The following is a 21,533-nucleotide window of genomic DNA, read 5'->3' on the forward strand; positions in this document are numbered from 1 at the left end:
TTTACCTACCACTCTTAATTGTTATTTTAATTAACATATATTTTGAATTTTTTTAATGAAATTATTTTTAAAATATTATTTTGTTAAAAAGTATATAATATTTTCTGTATACATAACAAAACGCTCGTCGGAGTTAGAAATAACCGATCTCAACCCAAAATTCCCCCAAAATTCCCCTGCTCATCGCCACCGAATCTCCACCGCAGTCAAACCCTAGCCACCGCCGCCGTCACTGCCCCCCGCACCACTTCCACCTCGTCGTAGAAATTACATAGAGGCAAAACAAACGCAGATTCGCAAAAGAAACATGAGGCCACCGAAGAAGACGATCCACGTGATATCGTCATGGATACGGCGGCAACCGCCAAAGGTGAAAGCTTTTTTGGCTGTAGTCGCTGGCATGGTGGCCTTGGTGTTGCTACGTGCGATTGTGCACGATCATGACAATCTGTTTATTGCTGCCGAAGCTGTTCACTCCATTGGAATCGCCGTCCTTATATATAAGCTCTCTAAAGAAAAAACTTGTGCTGGTTAGTAATTTATCAAATTGATCTATGCATCATCTATTTCTTTAGTGTAATTCAGTGTAATTTTATCCTTTGTTAGTTGTGCATATCAGTGAAATTAGGAAATTTCGTTAGTTTTTGCTTTCTAATAGGAGGTTCTAGAGTTCTTGAATGGAATTACTTCATCTTCTTCTTGTTATTTTATTATGCTGGTGAATTTTATTCTATGATCTATGTTTTCTAAAAGGATATACCTTAATTTTTTTAACTTGAACCATTATTTTTGTATTTCAAAGTTGAAGTGGATTCCAAGAACTTCTGGAGAATGATTTGGCATGTACATAGAACTTTGTAACTGGTACTACAAACTGAGCGGCATTGGTGTTAAGTTTGCAACAAGATCCATATCAATGTTGCATTTGTCAATTTCTAGTTACTCAAATCAGGTTGTTTCTGATTGGGTTATTTTTTTCTTGGGGGGTATTATCTTGTAAAAGAATTTGTCTTTGCCCTTATTTGTTAAGTTGGATTCGAAGTTATTTTCAACACACTCCCTTTCCAAAAAGGGAAGCCAATATGAGGTATAATTTAGTTATTGAGGATTTGAGGTAAAACTAACTAATTGTGAATTTTGAATGTGATATGAACGGTTATTGATTCAAAAAGAAATTTCGATAAATACATTAGAATTTAAGGATACTACATATAGCGAAATCATGGATCCTAACTTCTATTAACAATATGTACATGAGTGCCTCTCCCCTCAGAATGGAGGGAATAAATATTTTCCGATTTTTAGGTTTTTGAGTCAGTTAGGTATCTTCTCTTTTGTTATAAAGAAGTTAGCTTCCTTAGCTGGCCTATTATCTTATCATGCAAAGAATGTAAAATGAAAGACTTGTTCTATTAGACTATGAGTCAGTGTAGTTTTTTCGGCCTAGGGTTTATAGAGGTGTCTTGGGTTAGCTATATATAAACATTCTCTACAGATTTAAAATAATTTCTCTTGGTGTGATTGGTTTGGGTTATTCTAGATATTGATGATGTGAGTGCCCTGGAAATCGAGATTTTATGTACTCCTGTCTCTTGGAATCGATTATGGAATGAGTAGTGGGTCGGATTATTATTAGAAGTTTTCTTCTTTGCATATTAACTTTCTCATATAGTGACCAGTGTTCTAAAAAGCATGAAATGGAGCTGGGTGGTGGATTGATTTTCTAGTGCTTAAACATCTAAGTGGAAATTAATTAGACACATAAGTTTATGCATAAGCCGTAAGCGTTCATTTATATATATATATATACATGATACAATAATTACAAAGCCACACCTGCAAGAAATAAAAGTATTCCAAAGATCTTGGGCAAATCCAAAGAAATTAGAATGGGATTCCAACTTAGCACCTTTTGAGTGAGATTTTGAGAATAGTTGCTTTCTCGGTAAAACAGATCAAACTTATTATTATCAAAATGAAATTGTGAATTCATATGAGAAATAAGAATTTGGTACATCTTTCTCAATAAATGTGCCCTGAAAAGCTATATTACATTGATTGATGCGCCTCACATAAAGAAGCCCTCACCTTACCTCACCCCTCATGCTTCATTAAACGTGTCTCTCCTCAGCCAAGGTGAGGAGGCCCTACCCCAAGCCTGCCTCACTGAACTTTGGGCATGTTAACTGCCGTATGGTCCCAAAGGAGTGACTTTACTTGCCCCTTTGGGTTTATGTCTATGAAGTTTTAGTACATCATTGAATCGTACACACACAATTGTTTTCCTGATTGCCTGTTATATTACCTATCTTATTGCCTGTTTGCACACACCTTGTATCATGCACAAGCCTGGGGTCTTCACAGAACCAGCCTCTCTATTCTAGTGGTTGAGGTAAGGTCTGTGACTCTGCGTACATCTTACCCCAGACCCTACTTTCAAGTGGGATTTATTGGGTTCGTTTGGTTTGGTTTGGTTTAAGTTTGTAGTAGTGTTAATATCAGTTTTTCTTTGTTTATTTACGATGTAGCTTTTGGGATTGGTACTATAAAATCTAGGTAGCATTATTGTAGATGCCTCTTTGCGATTTTGTATTTGCTAGCCTTCATCATGTGTAGATTTCATTAGATGGATGTTGCAAATGTTAATGCAAGTGGTGAAATTAGTCTGTTGGTGATTATAGATCAAGTCTCGCCTGCACTCATTTAAGAATCAACAACTGGGTTAAGGATATTATGATCTTGTTAGTTTGTTCATAGTGCCAAACAGGTGTGAGATAGCCTGTCCAGTTCTTCATTCTCTGCTTGGTTTTAATTATGATTGCAACCTATTTTGTGCTTTTACTTGGTCAAGTAAACTTTCATGGGTCAAAGGATGGTATATTTGTCTTGTGTCTTTTTGGTAGTACTTGTTTGAGATGTAGTCAGTAGAAAAATATTTTGTTTGGTTCCACATATTGCTGTCTTTTATAGGAAAATTGTATATTTGATATGTGCGACACTTGTAAATAGAACACACGCCTAAATTTTTTGAGGAAAGTTATCAGGGTTTAGCAAACAATAAACCACCAAGATACTTCATCAGCTGGTATCAGATCTTTTAAGACCATGCTTTGATGAAATGATAAATCAGCTGTAGGATGGTAATATATCTTTGTCATGCTGTTATCTAGTGGGTTGAGGGAAAAGTGAAGCTTAAGTTGACACATCGTGTTTATGGTTAGTTGTGACTCTAGGTCAAGCACTTATGCCTACTTCTTATACAAGGTGAATTTGCTAAAGGCGAGGGATTTGCCATCTGCTGTTTGGAGGCAAGGTTCAACATCATTGCATGTCGATAAACTTTTGAAAGCTGTGACTATCATTTGTTGGGAAAGCTTATACTTATGTTAATATTTTAACTGAAAATGCATTAAACACCAGGCAGTACTAACCGACAAGTTGACAACATTACGACACGATATGACACTCCTAATGAATATCAAATTTTGTGGCAACTTGCATGGAGATCATCATATTTTATTGTTATGATAGTATTAAGATCATCGTTGTAGAAACATGTAAACCATAAACATAAAGATATTTATTTCATACATATTTTCAGAAACTTCCAGCAAAATTACATGTGTATAACACGAGGGGGTACTTTATAATCATTTAGAAGTTAACTGAAGAGGTTTATATGCAATTTCACTTGTGAAGACATGGATAATGTTGTACTAAAATTGCCAAATACAATTGAGGCAGATGCAAGAGAATTACACTCTCTTTCCCCTATGTATTTTACTTCGTTTTTTAATTCATGTTTGAACAAAAATGAAAGAGAATTGATGATCAAAGACAAAGGTGTGAACAATTAATGCTCCCCGTCTTCTTCCTCCCTTTCAACTCATCTAACCTTTTTAATAGTTCTATGGCTCAGAAACCAGGGTGTGAAAGAAGTATTGAGAAACTTGTTCAATGCCCTCAGGATCCATGTCTTCTCTTTCAAACTTGTTGATGAAAGGGAGCATGATAGGAACTAGTACTAATGTTTATAAAGATGATTATGGTCATATCTTAATTCACTTTGACTAAAGTAATATTATAGATTTTGTGAGTTTGTCTAGATTATTGTGCAACTTTGCCTATGAATTGTTACCATTTTTTATTTTTGTTGGTTTACACATACCCTAGCTAATATATGTCGAGTCAAATTTTGTACTTATTTTGGAAAAGTGGAAGTATTTGTTTTGGCCATTTAACATTTTCATTTTATGAATCGCATTTGGTGCAAGGAGGTATGAAGGTGTGATTTTTACATGCGACATGTTATGTGAATGTAATTCAGACAATAGCAGTATTTTTTTTTTGGCTTTGCTTTTTCTTTATGGCATTACAGTCTAAAAAATGTTGATCTTGTTTAGTGTACTGTGTTGCGCTTCATTGCAGGCATATCACTCAAATCGCAAGAACTGACGGCTTTGTTTTTGGCTGTTAGACTGTACTGTAGTGTTGTCATGGAATATGATATACACACCCTGCTTGATTTATCTACATTAGCTGCAACATTGTGGGTTATCTTTATGATTCGTTTCAGACTGAAGTCAAGCTACATGGAGGACAAAGACAACTTTGCAATATACTATGTGGTAAGTCTTGTGCATCCTCACGTTTGCATGAGTTTGAAGTTAACTCATCATAGATATTGGAAAATAATTTGCAGCAATGAACTCATGTTTTCCCTTTTAAAATTTGAGTGTTGATACATCACACATATCTGTTCCATGAAAATTGCATCCTTTTGTTCTCTTGGATGTTTCCTGAAAGTTGCAACATTTCTTTTCTTGGAAAGTTACCATGTTAAAATACCTATTTGCTCATTTTGTCATTATAAGTATATTAATTTGGGTTCATAAGATTCGTTAATTTTTTAAAATCAGCTCATGTTTTATTTTGTGGAATTTCCTTTCCTCGAAAGTTTTCATGTGCAAATTTACCCATTTGCCCATTACGACTAGAAATAAGTTCAATAATTTGTCAGTGGTTAAGGTCTACAAGATTCCTTTATTTCATCTTTGTGGAGGGTACTTTAGATATTTGACAAAGAAAAAAATTCCTTGAAGCACGTATTGCGAAAAGGGTTACATGTCAAATTTGTGTCTAATATTATTACTTCATCTGGAGCAGGATGCATTTATAAACCGACCAACCTTTTCGCTTCTTCAGTCTGTTATTTTAGTTGCTGCTGACGAATATTCCTTTTTTTTTTTTTTTTTGCAGTTTGCACTATGAAATGATACACTACTTCTCCCTTTGTTCCAATATGCTTCAGAATTTTCAACCTCTTAATTACATTATCATTTAGCTCCATGCCATGAAAATCGCTATGTTTAACTAACCACATAATTTTTACGTAAAAGTTAATAAGTATTTGGCAAATGCCTGGAGTATCCTCCAACTACGAGAAAATTAGCGAATTTTGTGGATAAATAGGTAGTCGTCTGCTATGTATAAATAGGGGATTGAAATAAAAAACTTACCAACAAGTACAAGTGTTGAACTTTTTGTATGATATTTCAGAAAAATCTTACCTTTATGTCAACTCTTTTTGTAGGCTGTTCCTTGTGCGGTATTAGCTTTGTTAGTTCATCCATCAACATCACATCACATTATGAACAGGATATTTTGGGCATTCTGCGTTTATCTTGAAGCAGTTTCTGTTCTACCTCAACTTAGGGTCATGCAGAACACAAAGGTTAATGGTGTTATTTAATTGAATTTTATGACTCAATTTCACCGACATTTTGCCCTTTATTTTTCTTTTGCTTACTTGGGTCTAACTCTGTTTGGCAGATTGTTGAACCATTCACAGCTCATTATGTATTCGCTCTCGGTGTTGCCAGGTTCTTGAGTTGTGCTCATTGGGTTCTTCAGGTTTGACTCAGAAGAACTATTTTTTAGCATTTTAATATCTATGTAGGATAAATATCTATGTATGGACATTCTTTCCTACCAGCAAGTATCAATATATCATACAATTACTGTCCTAGGATAAGTGCAACAGTTTAATTGATACATGATTCAGAATAAATGTTCAACTAGTCGAACGTCGTAGATAACTCACACCCTTCAATAGCGAGTTAGTGACACAATAGGAGAATATTTGTGGAATCAATATCAATAATATAATGGACAAATAAGTAATTTACAAAGTTTATGCAAAAAAAAAGTATGACACCACTCTCTGGAGTGCCCCCCCAGCACCCATCCACGGCCATCATGGGGGAGTAAATCGCGTGTCCGAAGAGCATGTGGGTTGTACCTGGAGTCGAACCTCATACCTCCTACTCATTCTGCAAAGACACCCACCTCCTAAACTAGACTAATTTATAAAGTTGCTAAAATGGGAATGTTGCAATTTTTTATCAGTTTTTGTTAAATGGAAATTACCATGATTTTCAAGGGCCATTTGTTATTTCATGTTACTTTTCATTTGCTTTTTTCCGGTTTCTGGAAATAAGTAAGATTTAGTACATTAATTGCTTATTCTGCTTTCAATTCGACAGGTTTTGGATAGTCGTGGCCATCTACTTACTGCCCTAGGTTACGGTTTATGGCCGTCCATGGTTCTAATCTCAGAAATCGTTCAGACTTTCATATTAGCAGACTTCTGTTACTACTATGTGAAAAGGTTAGACGAGTTATAAACTTTTGGTTCTCATCAACTTATGTTAGCGCTTGCTTTTGGAATTTTCTAAATTCAAAAAAGAAAGAAAAAAGATAACAAAGGTTCACTGAAACAACCTGCTCAACTCTGTGGGGTAGAGGTCGGGTATGCTTACATCTCACCCTGCCAAGACCCCACTGATGGGATATACCGGGTAGACACCTAATGTTGCACATAATAGAATATGACTACAATTTGGCCTAGCGAGACATCTGGGCCTTTGGCCTCCCAAGAAGGTGAGAAGGGCGTGTGGGTTTATTTGTTGCATTTGCTGTACATAAATATTAGGTACTTAGAAAAGATTATATCAACACAAGATTGGGCAAAATGATCAAAACATAAGATACAATAGCCTCGGTAGAAAGGTGGTGGAGTTTCTACGTTGTCTCTGGTTCAAATCCGGCTCCGCCCACCCTGTCTTTGAACACCATGATTTACCTACCCCATGATGGTTGTGGGACCACTACAGTGTGGGGGCGTTCTCGAGGGTAGCACAAATCTTTTTTCTTTCTTCTTCACAACATAAGATGCAATGACTGAATAATATTTTATCCGATAATACAAGTACCATATAGGCATTTTATCGTGTGATAATGTTTGTGCTTGTGCTCGTTATTCTTTCAGTGTTTTTGGAGGACAACTTGTTCTACGTCTACCTTCTGGAGTCGTCTAAGCCAAAAATCGTATCGTGGATCTCTTAACTCTTCGGGATGTGATCTTCGATTTCATTTCCATTTATACATGTCCAAGTTTTAGTTGATTAACCTTTACCGCATGTGATTGGGTGGATGGTTGTAAATTTGGCAACATGGTTGTGGTTTAAATTATAAACCCGTTTCTTTAAGTTAATTTCAAGATTTTCTTTGATTGCGTTTTATGGACAAATGCAATGATTGTTACTTTAGAGGCTGTTTACCTGCACAATTTGGGTACGTTTATTGTTTAAGAGTCATCACTCTTATTTAAGGATAAGATTCTTAGCCATCAAAAGAACTTAGGGGCCGTTTACCTAACGCTTACCCGGGTAAGCGCTTATCAAGTAACATTACCTCACCGGATGAGTATAGTAAGGACCAAGAATCTTACCCGGTAAGAGCGAGACAAGAATCAAGAGTCTTACCCGGTAAGTGACGGCGGCGAGTTTTACCACGGTAAGCGTATACCGGGTAAATTATTGTATACTATGTCGTTTTGGTGGACTAAAATCTTACCCGGTAAGTACATAATAGTGTTAAATTTTATCGGTAATCACTTATCGGGTAAGTGCTTTGATAAACGGCCCTTTAGTACAAGTGTCTTTTATTTGGCAAGTGTTAACCGGAAAAGAGTCGTCACATTCATTTATTGGGTAGAGTTTTTGTTTAGCAAAATAACATCATAAGATTGTTGATGAAAACCGTCAATCTTTGACTAGGTAAGCATTTCATACCCAGTAAATGACAATAAGTGCTTAGTAACCTGTTAAAAGTAGCAAGTGTTTTGTAAACAATCCTTTAGTTCCAATTTAGTATAACAAAGAAATTTTTTTTCCTTAATTAATGTAAAGTTTAGACTGGGACTTACAGAACTTGTAACATTTGATGATGTGTATGTCAAGTTATCAATCAATATAAAAATGACTAATGATCAGCTGATCCACCATTACAGGTTTTTCAATCATTATTTCAAAAAATTGGTATTTATTTCATCAAATATTACAAGATCAACATATTATTATTCAAATTGGAAATGAAATATAAATCTTTGAAACTTTTTTGCATCGTTTAAGAAGAAGAGTTCTTTATTACACTGACATTGTGTTTTTTTAGTCTTTTTTTACGAAGGAATGTGGAAAGAAGAGATCGCGTGTTCTCAAGTTGTTTTAGAAGGAAAATAAGATTGATTTTCTTTTCAAAACTTTCCTCCCAATCCCAGATATAGAAGGGAAAATAAATAAAAATAAAAACTATTTATAAAATTACTCATCTACCCATCAATTACAATCCATTACAAAATAAATAAGGACATATTTGTAAAATTGACATCTTTCCTTTCCTTTCTCTCTTTCTCAAAAACATGAAATCTTATCTTTTTTTCTTCGGTTTCCTTTCTTTCCCCTCACTCTCAGAAACACAAATAAAAAAAAAATCTCTTTTTTCCTTTCCTAGATTTGAGAACGCAGCGTAATAATCGACAATGATCATTGAAAGGTGCATGAAATGTTGTATCGTGGTAAAACCATTTCATGCTTCACTAGTTGTGTACCCGTGCAATGCGGCGAGAGCCGTGAATATTAACGATTTTGAAGTTTCACTGGTTTTATTAAAAAAGATTTAACGATGATATAAGTTACATTTGTTCTTTACATATTAATACAATTTGAATAAATGAGTTATGGTTCCAATTACAGTCTATCGATGAAAAAAATTGTATGACAGTTTAAAATCTAACATATTTAAAGGACTCCACAAATATGTTCGATTTACACCAAGAACAAAGAATCAAGAGATCGAGAATGAGACTGAAAGTTCTAAAGTAATTGAATGAAAGATGAATGAGAAAACTTTTGATAACTCATGATGAATTTAATTTTGAATCTCTCCTTGGGGATGGGAAGAAGACATAAAAGTATGAAAGGATGAATGCATAAGTGAAAGAAGTCAAAAGTATCTTGTAAACATGAAAAGAAAAAGTAATGTACATTGATAACTTATACTATATGTTATTTTAATTGTAGAATAAAATATTTTAAGACTGAATGCATAAAGTAGTAGTACTTAATGCATTATGAGTTATTTTTAAGACTTTGTGCATAAATGTATAGTACTTCGTGCATTAAAAATTGTTTTTAAAACTTTTGATAAATTTGATTTATAAAGTAGTATAGATAAGCAACTATCTGTGAAAATTAACAAGTTCATTTCAAAAAACACATAAAAAAAGATTCACAAATAGTAAATACGATCCATAAACATATCAAACAAATCGATCAACTTCCGGACAATACGTTATTACCGATTATTAAAAACAAATCCAAGAACAAACAAAGATTGATATCGGTTTTATTACACGGTTAAGTTCCTCGTAAGAATCCCTTCGAACGTAACCCCAGGCCCAAAAGCCAAAATAAGGCCCAAATCAGGCCCACCCTTTTTCCCTTCCTTTTTCTTCATCAAACTCTCTTCTATCAAATACTCCAACACATACACAATTGTATTACTACTTGCATTCCCATAATCAGCCAATGCCCTTCTACTTGCACTCAACTTTTCTGGCCATAAGTCAAGTTTTTTCTCCAGCTTATTCAATATGGCAGGCCCACCAGGATGGACAGCCCAAAAGAAATCATTATAGCCCATATCATCACAGCCCAAATGGCCCAATAACTTGTCACAAAACCCCTTCACATTTTCCTCTATGATTTCAGGAAGCTCTCTTGCTAATATGAAACTAATTCCTTCTTCATTCAGCCTTCCATCAATCACTTTTTCAGTATCAGGCAAGAAGTTTTGTATGGCAGTATGCAACTCAAATAATGGGCGTTCAAGGCCCGAAACTGGGCCGGACCCTATTATCATGGCGCCTGCACCGTCTCCGAAGAGTGCAACCCCAACTAGATCGTAAGGACGGTTGACACTCGGTGGTTTGTATCCGATAATAGTGGTTTCCGAGGTTGCTAACAAGACTCGGCTTCCGGGATTGTTTTCGGCTATATCTTTGGCGACACGAAGCCCGGCCACGCCTCCGGAGCAGCCCGAGAAGTAGAGCATGACCCGGTTTGTGTCCGGGCTTAGCCCGATCCCTTTGGCCAAGTAAAGATCGCCACCCGGGAGTCGGGCTTCGCTAGAGGAAACGTAGACCAAGTGGGTGATATCGGAAACGGACCGGCCCCAGCTTTTGATGCAGGCTTGTGAGGCTTCAATCGCCATTTGTGTGACAGCTTTGTTGCAAATATCAAGTCTTTGTTTGACTGTTGGCAGGCCTTCAAGTGCTAGTTCAGGGTACTTCTCCAGTATCTCCTGTGACATAACTACATATCTTGTTCTCACAGTTGTAGTCTTGCCTGTGAAAAAAGAGACCAAATCAGAAATAATATTTCTTAAGAAACCAAGACCGGTGGCCAAAGACTGACCTGACCTAGACCACTAGATGGGTCAAGTGAACCCGGTTACGGTTCAGATGGTTCAGTTGGGGATAGGTAGGCTGTTATTGTGACATTTACATGTTTTGATTATAAGCTCTAAAAGTTTTAGTAAAATACACAAATGTCTTCCTTAAATATGTTCGTTAAGGGTGTGTTTGGTAGGTGGATAATCCTGGACGGGACGGTGAGAGTGAGGTAGACGGATGAAAGAATGGTAGAAGGTTTTAGGGTTTTAATTTGATATGAGAAGTTTAGCAATTTACTAATCATGTCCCATTTCCTGATTTTTGTTCCTCCTATTTTGGTGAGACAAAGAAAATGTGGTTTTCTACCACTCATTCCGGTCCTATACCAGTTTAACGTTGAACCAAACATGGGACAAAAACCGTGTTCCATTTTGTCACCAAACGCACCCTAATATTCAAATGAATCTTAAGAAGGAACAAAAAACCTGAAGGACCAATTCAGATTCAGACTAAAATTTACGGGACCGACCAAGTGGTGAGGGACCGTTGGCGTAGAAGATCAATTATCCTAGGACCGATTAGGACAGAATTTCTCCAGCCAAAGACCAATATGACCAAGTTGACACAAAAGACCAATTACACTAGGACCGGTTAGGACTAGTGGACTAGGAAAGTTAACCATGCCACTTGGCTGAATCACCCATTGGCAGAAAGGACTAATCCTAGTCCTCTGGTACGTATCTACTCGTTTTAAAAACCCAAAAAAACGATAATAAATGAGAAGCTGAAAAGACGGATGTTTACAGAGTCGAGTGAGCTTCCGTCTGAGTTCAGGATCATCACAGTTAGTGTCTCTAAAATACCCATCAACAAGCAGATCCTGCATTACAAGCTGGTGAGGGAATGCTTTGCCAAGTGCCAAGATGTTAGCTTTTCCACCATCGGCCTTTGTTGTCATTTCTTCTTGAATCATTCTTTCGGATGAATAAACCTGTGACTTTCCTTAAGAAAGAGGGTGAGATATAAAGTTCATAGAGGTAGGTTTATATAGACATATTTATTGCATTGTTTATAGCACGAAAATCTCAAGTCAAAATGCTCAAAGGGAGAGCAAAGAAGGGACGTTATGGTTTTCTTGCTTAGGAGTTATGGAGAGTTAGTTGAAGAGCAAGAAAGTCATGAGGTCATGCACTAAAGAGGTAAGTATATGACTGGTGACTTGTAATTAGGGTTTAGGTTTGTGGAGTGTTTTTGGTGTGAACTCTAGCCGGTGACGGTTTTTGCTCTTTGGTGATTCCAAGAAGTAACCAAACCAAACGAGCCCAATATATCCCACCATAAGTGGGGCCTATAAGCATACCTATTCTCTAACCCAAAAAGTAAAGCGGTGGGAGAAGCAACCAAACTAAACAACCCCATTATATCCACCAGAAGGTGGGTGTCTAGGGGGTGGGATGTATGCAAACCTGTCATCTACCCTAAAGAGTAGAGTGGTTGAAGAAGTAACCGAACTAAACGAGCCCAATATATCCGCCAAAAGTGGGGTCTAAGGGTTAGGATGTAGGCAGACCTAGCCTCTACCCAAAAAGTAGAACTTTTGTTTGCAAGAGGTAACCCTAATAACTAAAAGAGCAAAAAGTCCTTGATCAAGATGAATGTGCATGATGGGTCTCCTATGTGTGTGTGTGTGTACATGCACAGGAGAAAGACCCTAATAGTTATATGTTCACACACAAGGTAATTAGTAACTCATGCCGATTTTATCACCCGACATAAGTATGAAATCCAAACTCATAACCTCTATATTCACTTGATTATTCACCCAACATCCCACAAATATGAGATTTTAAGATCCTAAACTCCAATCAGACCGAACCAACCGTGCATAATGAGAGAGCTTTGTTCCATTTGATGGGCATTCGATATGCAAATATAAGCATAAATATCACTTTAAGAGGAGGATTGTTCAATTCCACCCTCGAAAGAAGAAACTACCAAGATGATAAAAAAGCACACCTCAAGCATTGCAAGAACTGCAAAACTTGTAAAAAAATTGCATCTTTTACATGTTTTGGATTTGTACAATGCATCATTGAAGACAATTCTTATACAGGTTTTGAATATCAATGGGCACACACACTAATAATAAGCTCAAACATACATAAGGCACACGTAATAGACATATCATTTGTTCAATACACAAATCAATCATATTTCATTAAAGGTATTGCAAAAAATTGCTGTTACCTCCATCAAAACAGGATGGTAACAACGGTTTAAAGTTCTGAGATGGATTTTCCACTGATGTAATCAACCACTCGAGCAACTGTTTTGTCGAGTGCAACTGTCACTGCTGTCAAATTTTGCAAAAATTCCTCCGAAGTCGGTTTATCTCCATCAATGATATCAGTGACGGCTTTCACAAATATTGCAGGGACTTTCAAGAGATCTGCTACATATGCAACAGCAGCTCCCTGAACACCAAATAGTTTGTAAAACAAATGATTAGGTCAGTTTATGCCCTTCCTAGGTTCCATAGTCAAACGTTGCAACGATGATACATTTGTTCATTTAAATATCAAGCTGTAATCGGAAACAAACCATAGGTGTAATTCACAGTGTCCCTTGACTGGTTAAAATTGCAAAGTTTCACACAACCGATATGCAGATTGAAAAAATAAGGGAATGATTTGATGTCATATTTTTTTGCATTTGACGACAACAAAATAGGCAACTGTAAATTGAAAGCTTCCAAGAAAAAAGATGTTGCAATTTTCACAGGAGATAGCAAAATGGGAACTGTTGCATCTTTCATGTTGATTTGTGTTGCTTCAAGGATAGTTAACTTCAAAAGATATGAGTTCCTGTTAGCAGCAACTAAGTTTTTTTGCTAAATATTGCAAATTTTTTGTTAAATTTCATATACAGAAGAACTCACACACACTCTTTGGTGAGGCTTAAACCCTTCCAAGGAGGTTGGGATTTAGCGACAACCCGGATACACTTGGCCGATTACCTGTTACCACCCCATTTTCAAAACTGACTAGTATACGAAGACAACATAATGCAAAACCTTACCTCCATGTCTTTGACAGTTGCATCATTTGCAACTATGGAAGCTTCATCCAATGGGGTCATATCCAAAGAATCTCCAGTTGAAAGTTTGCCAACCTGAAATTTAGCAGAAAGATAATTAGAAACTGAATTTGGAATCAGAGAGATACAGCTCTTGTCAAACTGGGTCTTATAAAAGGAAAAATAACATTTACAAAGATAACCTTGCTTGATAAATAGAAATTTGCAAAATGGCTAACCATGATATATTGCAACCGTAAATCTATGGTATTCCTTTTTTACAAGAAAAAGGGTGTGATTAAATTAACTCATGATTTACTTCTATATAAAGTAACTTGATTAGTTGTGACTATATTTCTAGTCTGATACCACCTTCTAGATACACATCTCCCTTCATCACCCTTGCATCCAAATATCCACGCTGCAGATGCGGAAACAATCTCAAACGGTATTGTCCGAGTTTCTCTTCAATCAGACTCACCAAAATTTTCCTGAGCGTTCTCATTTCCGATCCTATCCATTCTCATAAATCCAACATTCATCTAAGCATTCACATTTCTGTATATTCATATATGTATGTCATTGGTGGGCCAGACTTCCCCACAAACCATAACAGTCCTCAGTGTCATCCTATACCTCCAACTTTAGTAAATTTTACAGAACAAAGAAGTACCATTCGGAACCAAGTTATACAGGTGATATAGGTTGCATAGCAAAGCATCTTATTGTTTTCAAAATGTTGTGTTCGTATTTAAAAAAAAACTGTGGAAATTTTAGATCATATTCTATAAGCAAGCTGTGCATAGCATTTTCAGATGTAGGGCCTAAGTTGTCGATCTCATTGAACAAACGAGGGCTCTTAAAATATCTAGATGTATTTTAAAGGATCTATGAAATCCTTGGAATTCCATGAGGCATGAACTAGGAATTTACAAAAATTAAAACTGAATCTATAGTCTCAGACATTTGCAAATGCTAGAGGCTGGTGTTCAATTTTATCATCGTGTTGTATACCTTAAGGTTGAGCTCCTTCAACAAATTTGGTGTTGAGAAACCCTGCCGCACACCAACTCCATACAGATCAAAAACCTGCAGTATCAGGTAGAAAATAACTAAGTGCATATTAAAAGTAATCGGATATAAAAATCAAACGATTTGTCTACAATAAATATATCCAGAGCATTCTTTTCTATTTTTAGAATTTATTTCTTGGTGTCAAAATAGGATAATGTTATTCTATTTCTTGATGTTAGCAATGTAGAGTGATCAAATACGATTGTTTTCTTCCTGCGATTTTTTACTTTTTTTCATGTGGGAATTAGAATTAATTCAGGTTTATCAACTTCTATCCATGTGGGGAGGAAGAAAACATCTGAACTCAACCACAAAATATATGTTGTACATGGCGAGAGGTTCTATTTTCTGATTGTGTGCAGACTATGTTATTTCCAAGAATACTCTGGCCTCTACCACTTCAAATGGAGTCCTTAACCTCAGTGTTAAAAAAAACAATACTTTCTGTGTCAAACATCGGGTATTCATATACTAAAGAATAACTCTGAAGACATGCTTCACATTTATATCTTAATGATACCCATGCACTTGAAAGACATCCTCAGGAGTCACACCTTCTAGAATTCTCGCTTACGGTCAATCAATATGAAAACCATAAACATATTCACAATAAAATTTCAGGATTTACTGTAGGCCAGGTGGGCTCCCAAACTGGTTATATGAAAATGCAAGGAAGGATAAGTGCAGCTTACTGGGATTGGTATCCTTCTATCATGAAAAGCAACTTCTGATGCAACATAGACATCACCAATACAAGCTCCTTTTGCCTGCAAATGTCTAAAGGTTATGAATTCATGTTAAAGAAGCAACCGTTGAGACATGCAACATGTATAAAGATAAGAACTACATAAATGAAATAAGACAATAAACGGTACGCCTGTTAGTAAATGATTAATGTGAAACCTTTTGTGCACATGGTATAACACCATTATACCACAAAAGCAGCCATTGCATCGACACAAAGATGTTTCTCTACCAACTTATTTTTAAAAGAAAATTGGCATCCCAGAGCATTGTTATAGACACAGACCTTCATCTTAGAAAGAAGAAATATGAATTGTGGTCTCCCCAAAGGAAAGAAACTTAAAAATAGACTACAAAAAGCTAATAATCTTTGAGAATGAAATGATTATGGATTAATAGAAATGAAACCCGTACTTTAAAGCCACCAGAAGTGCCAGCATTTATAACAAGGTCTGGATGCAAAGCTTGAATAGCAGCATAAGTCACAAGAGATGCAGAAACAGTACCAACACTGTCAACTCCTGAGGAATAATAATCGAGAATTAAGTTTATTTCCATGACCAAATAATTCCATGAATGTGATGCATCAGTAAAAGCAAAAGTATGATGCATGGATACTTGTATGATAATCAATTATAGTTAAGAAACCAAGTGCACTATGTATTTGCAAGCCAGATATGTTAACTTTATGTGTCATAACAAATTCGTGGCCATACCCAAAAGGTGTGACAACTATGCAGAATAAATATAGAATTCGATTTTGTAAATCATAATAGAACGGAGAGGTAGAACCTCTGAATTCCATTACACACCTATCATAGTTGTTATAAGCAAAGATAGTTCGTTGTCACAATTGATATTAAGCGAGAAATGCTGTGAAAAAGAAATTTTTAAATCCTAGGAACCAATTACGGGGGTAGGAGATTCCACCCCTAACCTATCAGGATAGCTACACTCAAAAAAGGTAATATAAGAAACTGTAATTTTATTGAACATTGGTTCTTCTTTTTGATTAGTAAATACTATTACGGATCAATCCATACCTCAAGCAAAAGGAAAGTCAAACCCACATTCAAATTCCATTTAAGGTGTATTTTTATATTTAGTTAATTGTTGTGATATTGCACATTCTTAGCCAATTATTTCTTCTTTCCAATTGTTGTATTCTTTGTATAAAGCCACGGCAATTGTTCAATAGTATACAGTTTTTCAATCCTGCAAATCCTCTATACCTCCTTAAATAGGACTTTGATTGATTAACATGGAAATATAATTATTATGCCCAAGTCTAACATACATATACAATATAAAACTACAAATCAAACTATGTTAAAGGCTCGAAAGAGCATAAGAATTGATGATAGAATATAAAAAGTCCCCATAATGGTCACAGGAAAAGTCAATATCTTACAAACTGAAAACCTAACACTCACCTAAAGCAGCATCCTTTCCCGGCCATAAGATATTTACACTCAGACCTTTGTATGAACCATAATAGCGGACCCAAGGAGTTCCTTTCGGGAATCTGCATAATTAAAATTGAAAATTACAGTTAAAATATTTTAATACGCACACATATGTGTGTGTATGAATATATAAGAAATTTAGTCCCTGCATCCTGAAGAGCATCAAACATGTGACAGGCCACAGGCACAACAATATTTGGCATGCTTTCTCATTTTTCAATAAGCAAACATCCAAAGAAAGACTACTACCCAAATAAAGTTATCTTTGTTCCTAATTATGCATTTGCCACCATAGTGTTAGACAGAAAATGTTGCTTTCTTTAGGTTTTAGTCCTCCAACCATATTAGCATTGTGGTGTAATGAATTTAATACATAAATCCATACCAGAATTTAAAGAACACGTGTAGAACATAATTTCAATACTTGGTTGTTGTAACATAAGCCCAAATCATATTAGTTTCATCACGTGACTGCATGGAACTCCCTCCAATGTAGATAGATGTGCTAAACATATGTCTGTATACACACACACACACATATAGAGGCACCTTTTGTTAACCGTCTAATTAGTACAAACTTTGCTAATCGGGGTATTTTCGTCTTTTTTCGAATATTGTGACGCAGTGGGAATCTACGGAAGGGTCGACAAGCGTCTAAACCCTCAAAGGATAACGAGCCTACCAGCATAGCACTCAGGAAATTAAGAGAGAACTCTTGAAACTAGAGATAAAACTCTAAAAAGGTTTAATTTATTAATCAATAATCTAATTATAAAACTGATAATAATAACTAAAAGTCTAAAACTAAATAATTACCCTAAACTAATTAAGAAACAAAATAATCAAATAAACAACTAAATGCAACCCATTCGGGACTGTTCAGAACTCGTGCATGACCAAGCACGCGACCCAAATCGAGGGAGAAGTCGCGCCAGGGATTGTTTTCCCATTTTAATGCCAACTTTTGGGCTTCTTCGGAGCCTGTATTCTTCATTCCGAATGATCTGCTAAAAACCTCATTAACTCTCGAATTCTCTCTATATCAGAAACCCTCACTTGAAAAGAACTCGCCTTCGAGTTCACTTGAAAATCAACATCATCTAAATCTTTGATGCAACGCCGAATCATATAACATTCTTGTCTCCAATGCATGCGGATCCACAACTCGGTTTCCAAAATTCGAAAGGCTGAACAATCTTCAAGTCCCAAAGGATGTTGTCGTCATCACCTCCATACAAGCGAGACTTTGTCAGGAACTTTACCGGGAATCGTCTCAATTTGACTCAGAGCCTTAGGTGTTGGAGTAATAGAAACATCATCTTCGAGCTCAACCTTCTCAACTTCTTGTGACAAAGATTTTGAGGGCTCGGGAATGTCCTCTACTAACTCGCCTTTGGTTTCCCTAACCACGAACACGAAATTTGTTGCCGATTCTTTGGGGTCGGTACGGATTTCTTCTTGTGATTGGAGGATTACGAATTTTTTCGGGCAAGATTACGACTTTTTTCGGCGACTTCTCACGAATAGATGGTCGTTTGTTTTCAAAACAAACTAATTGGATAATACGACGATAGTTGTTACCGTTGTACGGAACCCTAATAGGTTCTTCCTGCCTGTCCCTTCTCCAACGGTTGCCGTTGTCGGGGTTGGGATAGTGTTTGTTAACAGCCGCTGTGAGAGTAGCAAGAGCCGTGACAATGGCCGCCTTCGTCTCTTCTAGGTCTGGGCTGATGATCCACCATTGTTAGTGAAAACGACAGGCGAATCCTGCTCTGATACCAGCTGACACAGCGGGAATTTGCGGAATGGTCGACAAGCATTTAAACCCTTAAAGGATAACGAGCTTACCAGCGTAGCACTCGGAAAATTGAGAGAAAACTCTTAAAGGAGAGATAAAACTCTAAAAAGGTTTAATTTATTATAATTATAAAACTGATAATAATAACTAAAAGTCTAAAACTAAATAATTATCCTAAACTATAAGAATCAAAATGATCAAATAAACAAATATATGCAATCCGTTCGGGATTCTTCAGAACTCGCACGCGACCAGGCACGCGACCCAAGTCACGGGAGAAGTGGCGAGGGACTATTTTCCTGTTTTCGATGCCAACTCCCGGACTTCTTCCGAGCTTGTTTTCTTTGTTTCGAATGATCTGTTAAAAACCTCATTAGCTCTCAAATTTTCTCTAGATCATATTGATGCACATTCCTCAATTCTCTCATTTACTTAGTTATCACATTCCCTTAATTATCTCATTTACTTTGTTTAAACTTTAAACTACCTTGATTATCTCATTCACAATGTGGTTTCACCTATGAACTTTGGTAAATTTTTTAGAACAACCAATGTTCATGCACGAAACAATTTAAACAAAAATCATTGTTTCACTTATGAACTTTAAACAAAAAATCATTGTTTCACCTATGAACTTTCCGGTTTCACCTATGAACTTCGGTAAAAAAAATCGGAAAAATCAAAGTTCATAGATCAAACAACACTACAAACTTCAAACAAACACCATATAAAATATGATGATCTTCCAAAAATAAAAACAATTACCATATTAAACAAAATTCGACGAAGCAGTGCAAGAGGGAGAGAGAAGAGATGTGGTTGATGATTATCTTCCAAAAAAGTAAACATAATTATCTTCGAAAAATAAAAACAATTTGTTCCAAAATTTCCCTCCATTTAATTTAATTTAATTCAATTTAATTTATTTCCTTTTTCATCATTTTATAACCCCCCTTAACCATGACCGTTGATCAAAAGAATGAACGGCTCTGTGAAGTTAATACTATTTATTTGGTTAAAAATGATTGTGTCTCTGTATATAGGGGCACAATCATTTATTAACCAAGTAAGTAGTATTAACTTTGTTAACCGATCTAAGTCTTTCATTTTTCAAACACGGTTGTGATTAATGGGAGGTTATAATTTAATAAAAAAGGAAACAAATTAATTTATATTAAATGAAGGGCATTTTTGGAACAAATTGTTTTTATTTTTGAAAATAATCAATAATTTTATTTAATGATTTTTATTTTTTTGGAAGATATTCATATTTATTTTTGGAAAATAATCAATAATAATATTTTAAATGTTTTTTGTTTGAAGATAAAATCAGAAAGTTTTCATAGGTGAAATCAGAAAGTGAAACAATGATTTTGAAGTTCATAGGTAAAATCAGATAATCAAAGTTCATAGGTAAACCAAAAAATGAACCAATGATTTTTATCTAAAGTTCATAAGTGAAACCATATAATCAAAGTTTATAGGTGAACCAAAAAGTGAAACAATGATTTTTATCTAAAATTCATAGATGAAACCAGAGAGTGAATGAGATAGTTAAAAAAGTTTGAACATGTTCATAGGTGAAATCAGAAATTTCATAGGAGAAACAATTAAATGAATGAGATAATTAAGGAATGTAATAATTGAGGGACCGTTTAATAAACACTTACCCGGGTAAGCGCTTAACAAGTCACGTTATCTTACCGGATGCATATGGCAAAGACCAAGAATCTTACCCGGTAAGAGCGAAAGCAAGGACCAAGAGTCCTACCCAGTAAATGAGGGCAACGACTCTTACCAAGGTTAGCGTGTATTGGGTAAATTGTTGCATATGATACCATTTTGGTGGACCAAAATCTTACCTAGTAAGTAGTGATAGTGTTGAATTTTCCCAATAAACGCTTACCCGGATAAGGATTTGGTAAACGGCCCCTAAGTGAATGAAATAATTAACGAATGTAATAACTGGATAAATGAAATATTTAAGGAATGTGGTATTAATAATGAAAAAGACATAAATGCCCTCGTTAACAAAGTTTGTACTATTTATTTGGTTAACAAAAAAAATGGACTCTCTCTCTCTCTCTTTTTACATATATATACACACATGGACAAACCTACCCTTAATGAAACCATGAATTTGTTGCCCTAGTAGTATAAGTTTCTCTAGCCATCAACGGGCAACCATATTTTTCATCAGGTGAAACCATAAACATTTTTCACCGGGTGAAACATAAACATAACCGGTAACTCTAACTCTTCAAGGAGATGAATTTCAATTGATATTAATTTTTGTTAATATTTAGTGTAAACGTATTTTTGTTTTATGTTAGTATTTGGATTTAAAGGTTAATTCATATTAAGTTGTGTTTAGGGTTTATTCAATTATATTTAGGGCTGACACTTTAGTGTTAATTTTGTTCATATTTGATGTAAACATAATAACATGTTAATTTGAGGCTTACTTTTTAGGGTAAATTTGTGTATGTTGAGAGAATAGGTCAGCAGTAACCCATTCAAACTCAGCTGGAATGTGCCTGATATTTAGGAGAATAGCTTTGAATAAACCAACTGCATCGTG

At 35.6% G+C, this 21,533-nt stretch overlaps 3 protein-coding genes across 4 annotated transcripts in view; 1 reads left to right on the top strand and 2 right to left on the bottom strand.

Moving 5' to 3' along the window:
- Positions 1–120: 120 nt before the first annotated feature.
- Positions 121–7,591, top strand: LOC112527414 (putative ER lumen protein-retaining receptor C28H8.4). Its single transcript, XM_025138058.1, has 6 exons — positions 121–530; positions 4,429–4,628; positions 5,594–5,734; positions 5,833–5,913; positions 6,546–6,670; positions 7,331–7,591. The coding sequence occupies exons 1-6, from the start codon at positions 308–310 to the stop codon at positions 7,377–7,379; spliced, it is 819 nt and encodes a 272-aa protein (XP_024993826.1). The 5' UTR covers positions 121–307; the 3' UTR covers positions 7,380–7,591.
- Positions 7,592–9,669: 2,078 nt separating this feature from the next.
- LOC112527411 (type III polyketide synthase B) lies at positions 9,670–13,128 on the bottom strand. Of its 2 annotated transcripts, none has more exons than XM_025138056.1 (3): positions 13,043–13,128; positions 11,600–11,675; positions 9,670–10,748 (listed from the first exon to the last, which is right to left on the bottom strand). In XM_025138056.1, exons 1-3 carry the CDS (start codon positions 13,046–13,048, stop codon positions 9,751–9,753), a joined length of 1,080 nt encoding a protein of 359 aa, XP_024993824.1. In that variant the 5' UTR covers positions 13,049–13,128; the 3' UTR covers positions 9,670–9,750. The 2 variants fall into 2 exon arrangements, with proteins under 2 accessions (XP_024993824.1, XP_024993823.1); XM_025138055.1 differs by having other exon boundaries at positions 11,600–11,786; positions 13,043–13,102.
- LOC112527412 (5'-methylthioadenosine/S-adenosylhomocysteine nucleosidase 2-like) overlaps positions 12,820–21,533 on the bottom strand; it is a 14,550-nt gene continuing 5,836 nt past the window's right edge. The window contains exons 3-8 of the mRNA XM_025138057.1: positions 17,122–17,213; positions 16,103–16,209; positions 15,637–15,711; positions 14,885–14,959; positions 13,874–13,966; positions 12,820–13,269 (exon numbers count right to left, since the gene is read on the bottom strand). Coding sequence (XP_024993825.1) covers positions 13,072–13,269; positions 13,874–13,966; positions 14,885–14,959; positions 15,637–15,711; positions 16,103–16,209; positions 17,122–17,213 — 640 coding nt within the window. The 3' untranslated portion in view covers positions 12,820–13,071. The remainder of the gene's footprint in view (positions 13,270–13,873; positions 13,967–14,884; positions 14,960–15,636; positions 15,712–16,102; positions 16,210–17,121; positions 17,214–21,533) is intronic.

The sequence above is a fragment of the Cynara cardunculus genome (genome assembly GCF_001531365.2).
Source record: "Cynara cardunculus var. scolymus isolate 2C chromosome LG 15, CcrdV1, whole genome shotgun sequence".
Lineage (NCBI taxonomy): Eukaryota > Viridiplantae > Streptophyta > Magnoliopsida > Asterales > Asteraceae > Cynara > Cynara cardunculus.

Coding starts and splice junctions, on each gene's coding strand:
- LOC112527414 (XM_025138058.1), top strand. CDS start 308: ATGAGGCCACCGAAGAAGACGATCCACGTGATATCGTCATGGATACGG. Junction 531..4,428: donor TAAAGAAAAAACTTGTGCTG/GTTAGTAATTTA, acceptor GCTTCATTGCAG/GCATATCACTCAAATCGCAA. Junction 4,629..5,593: donor ACTTTGCAATATACTATGTG/GTAAGTCTTGTG, acceptor CTCTTTTTGTAG/GCTGTTCCTTGTGCGGTATT.
- LOC112527411 (XM_025138055.1), bottom strand. Junction 10,749..11,599: donor ACGGAAGCTCACTCGACTCT/GTAAACATCCGT, acceptor CTTTTTTCACAG/GCAAGACTACAACTGTGAGA.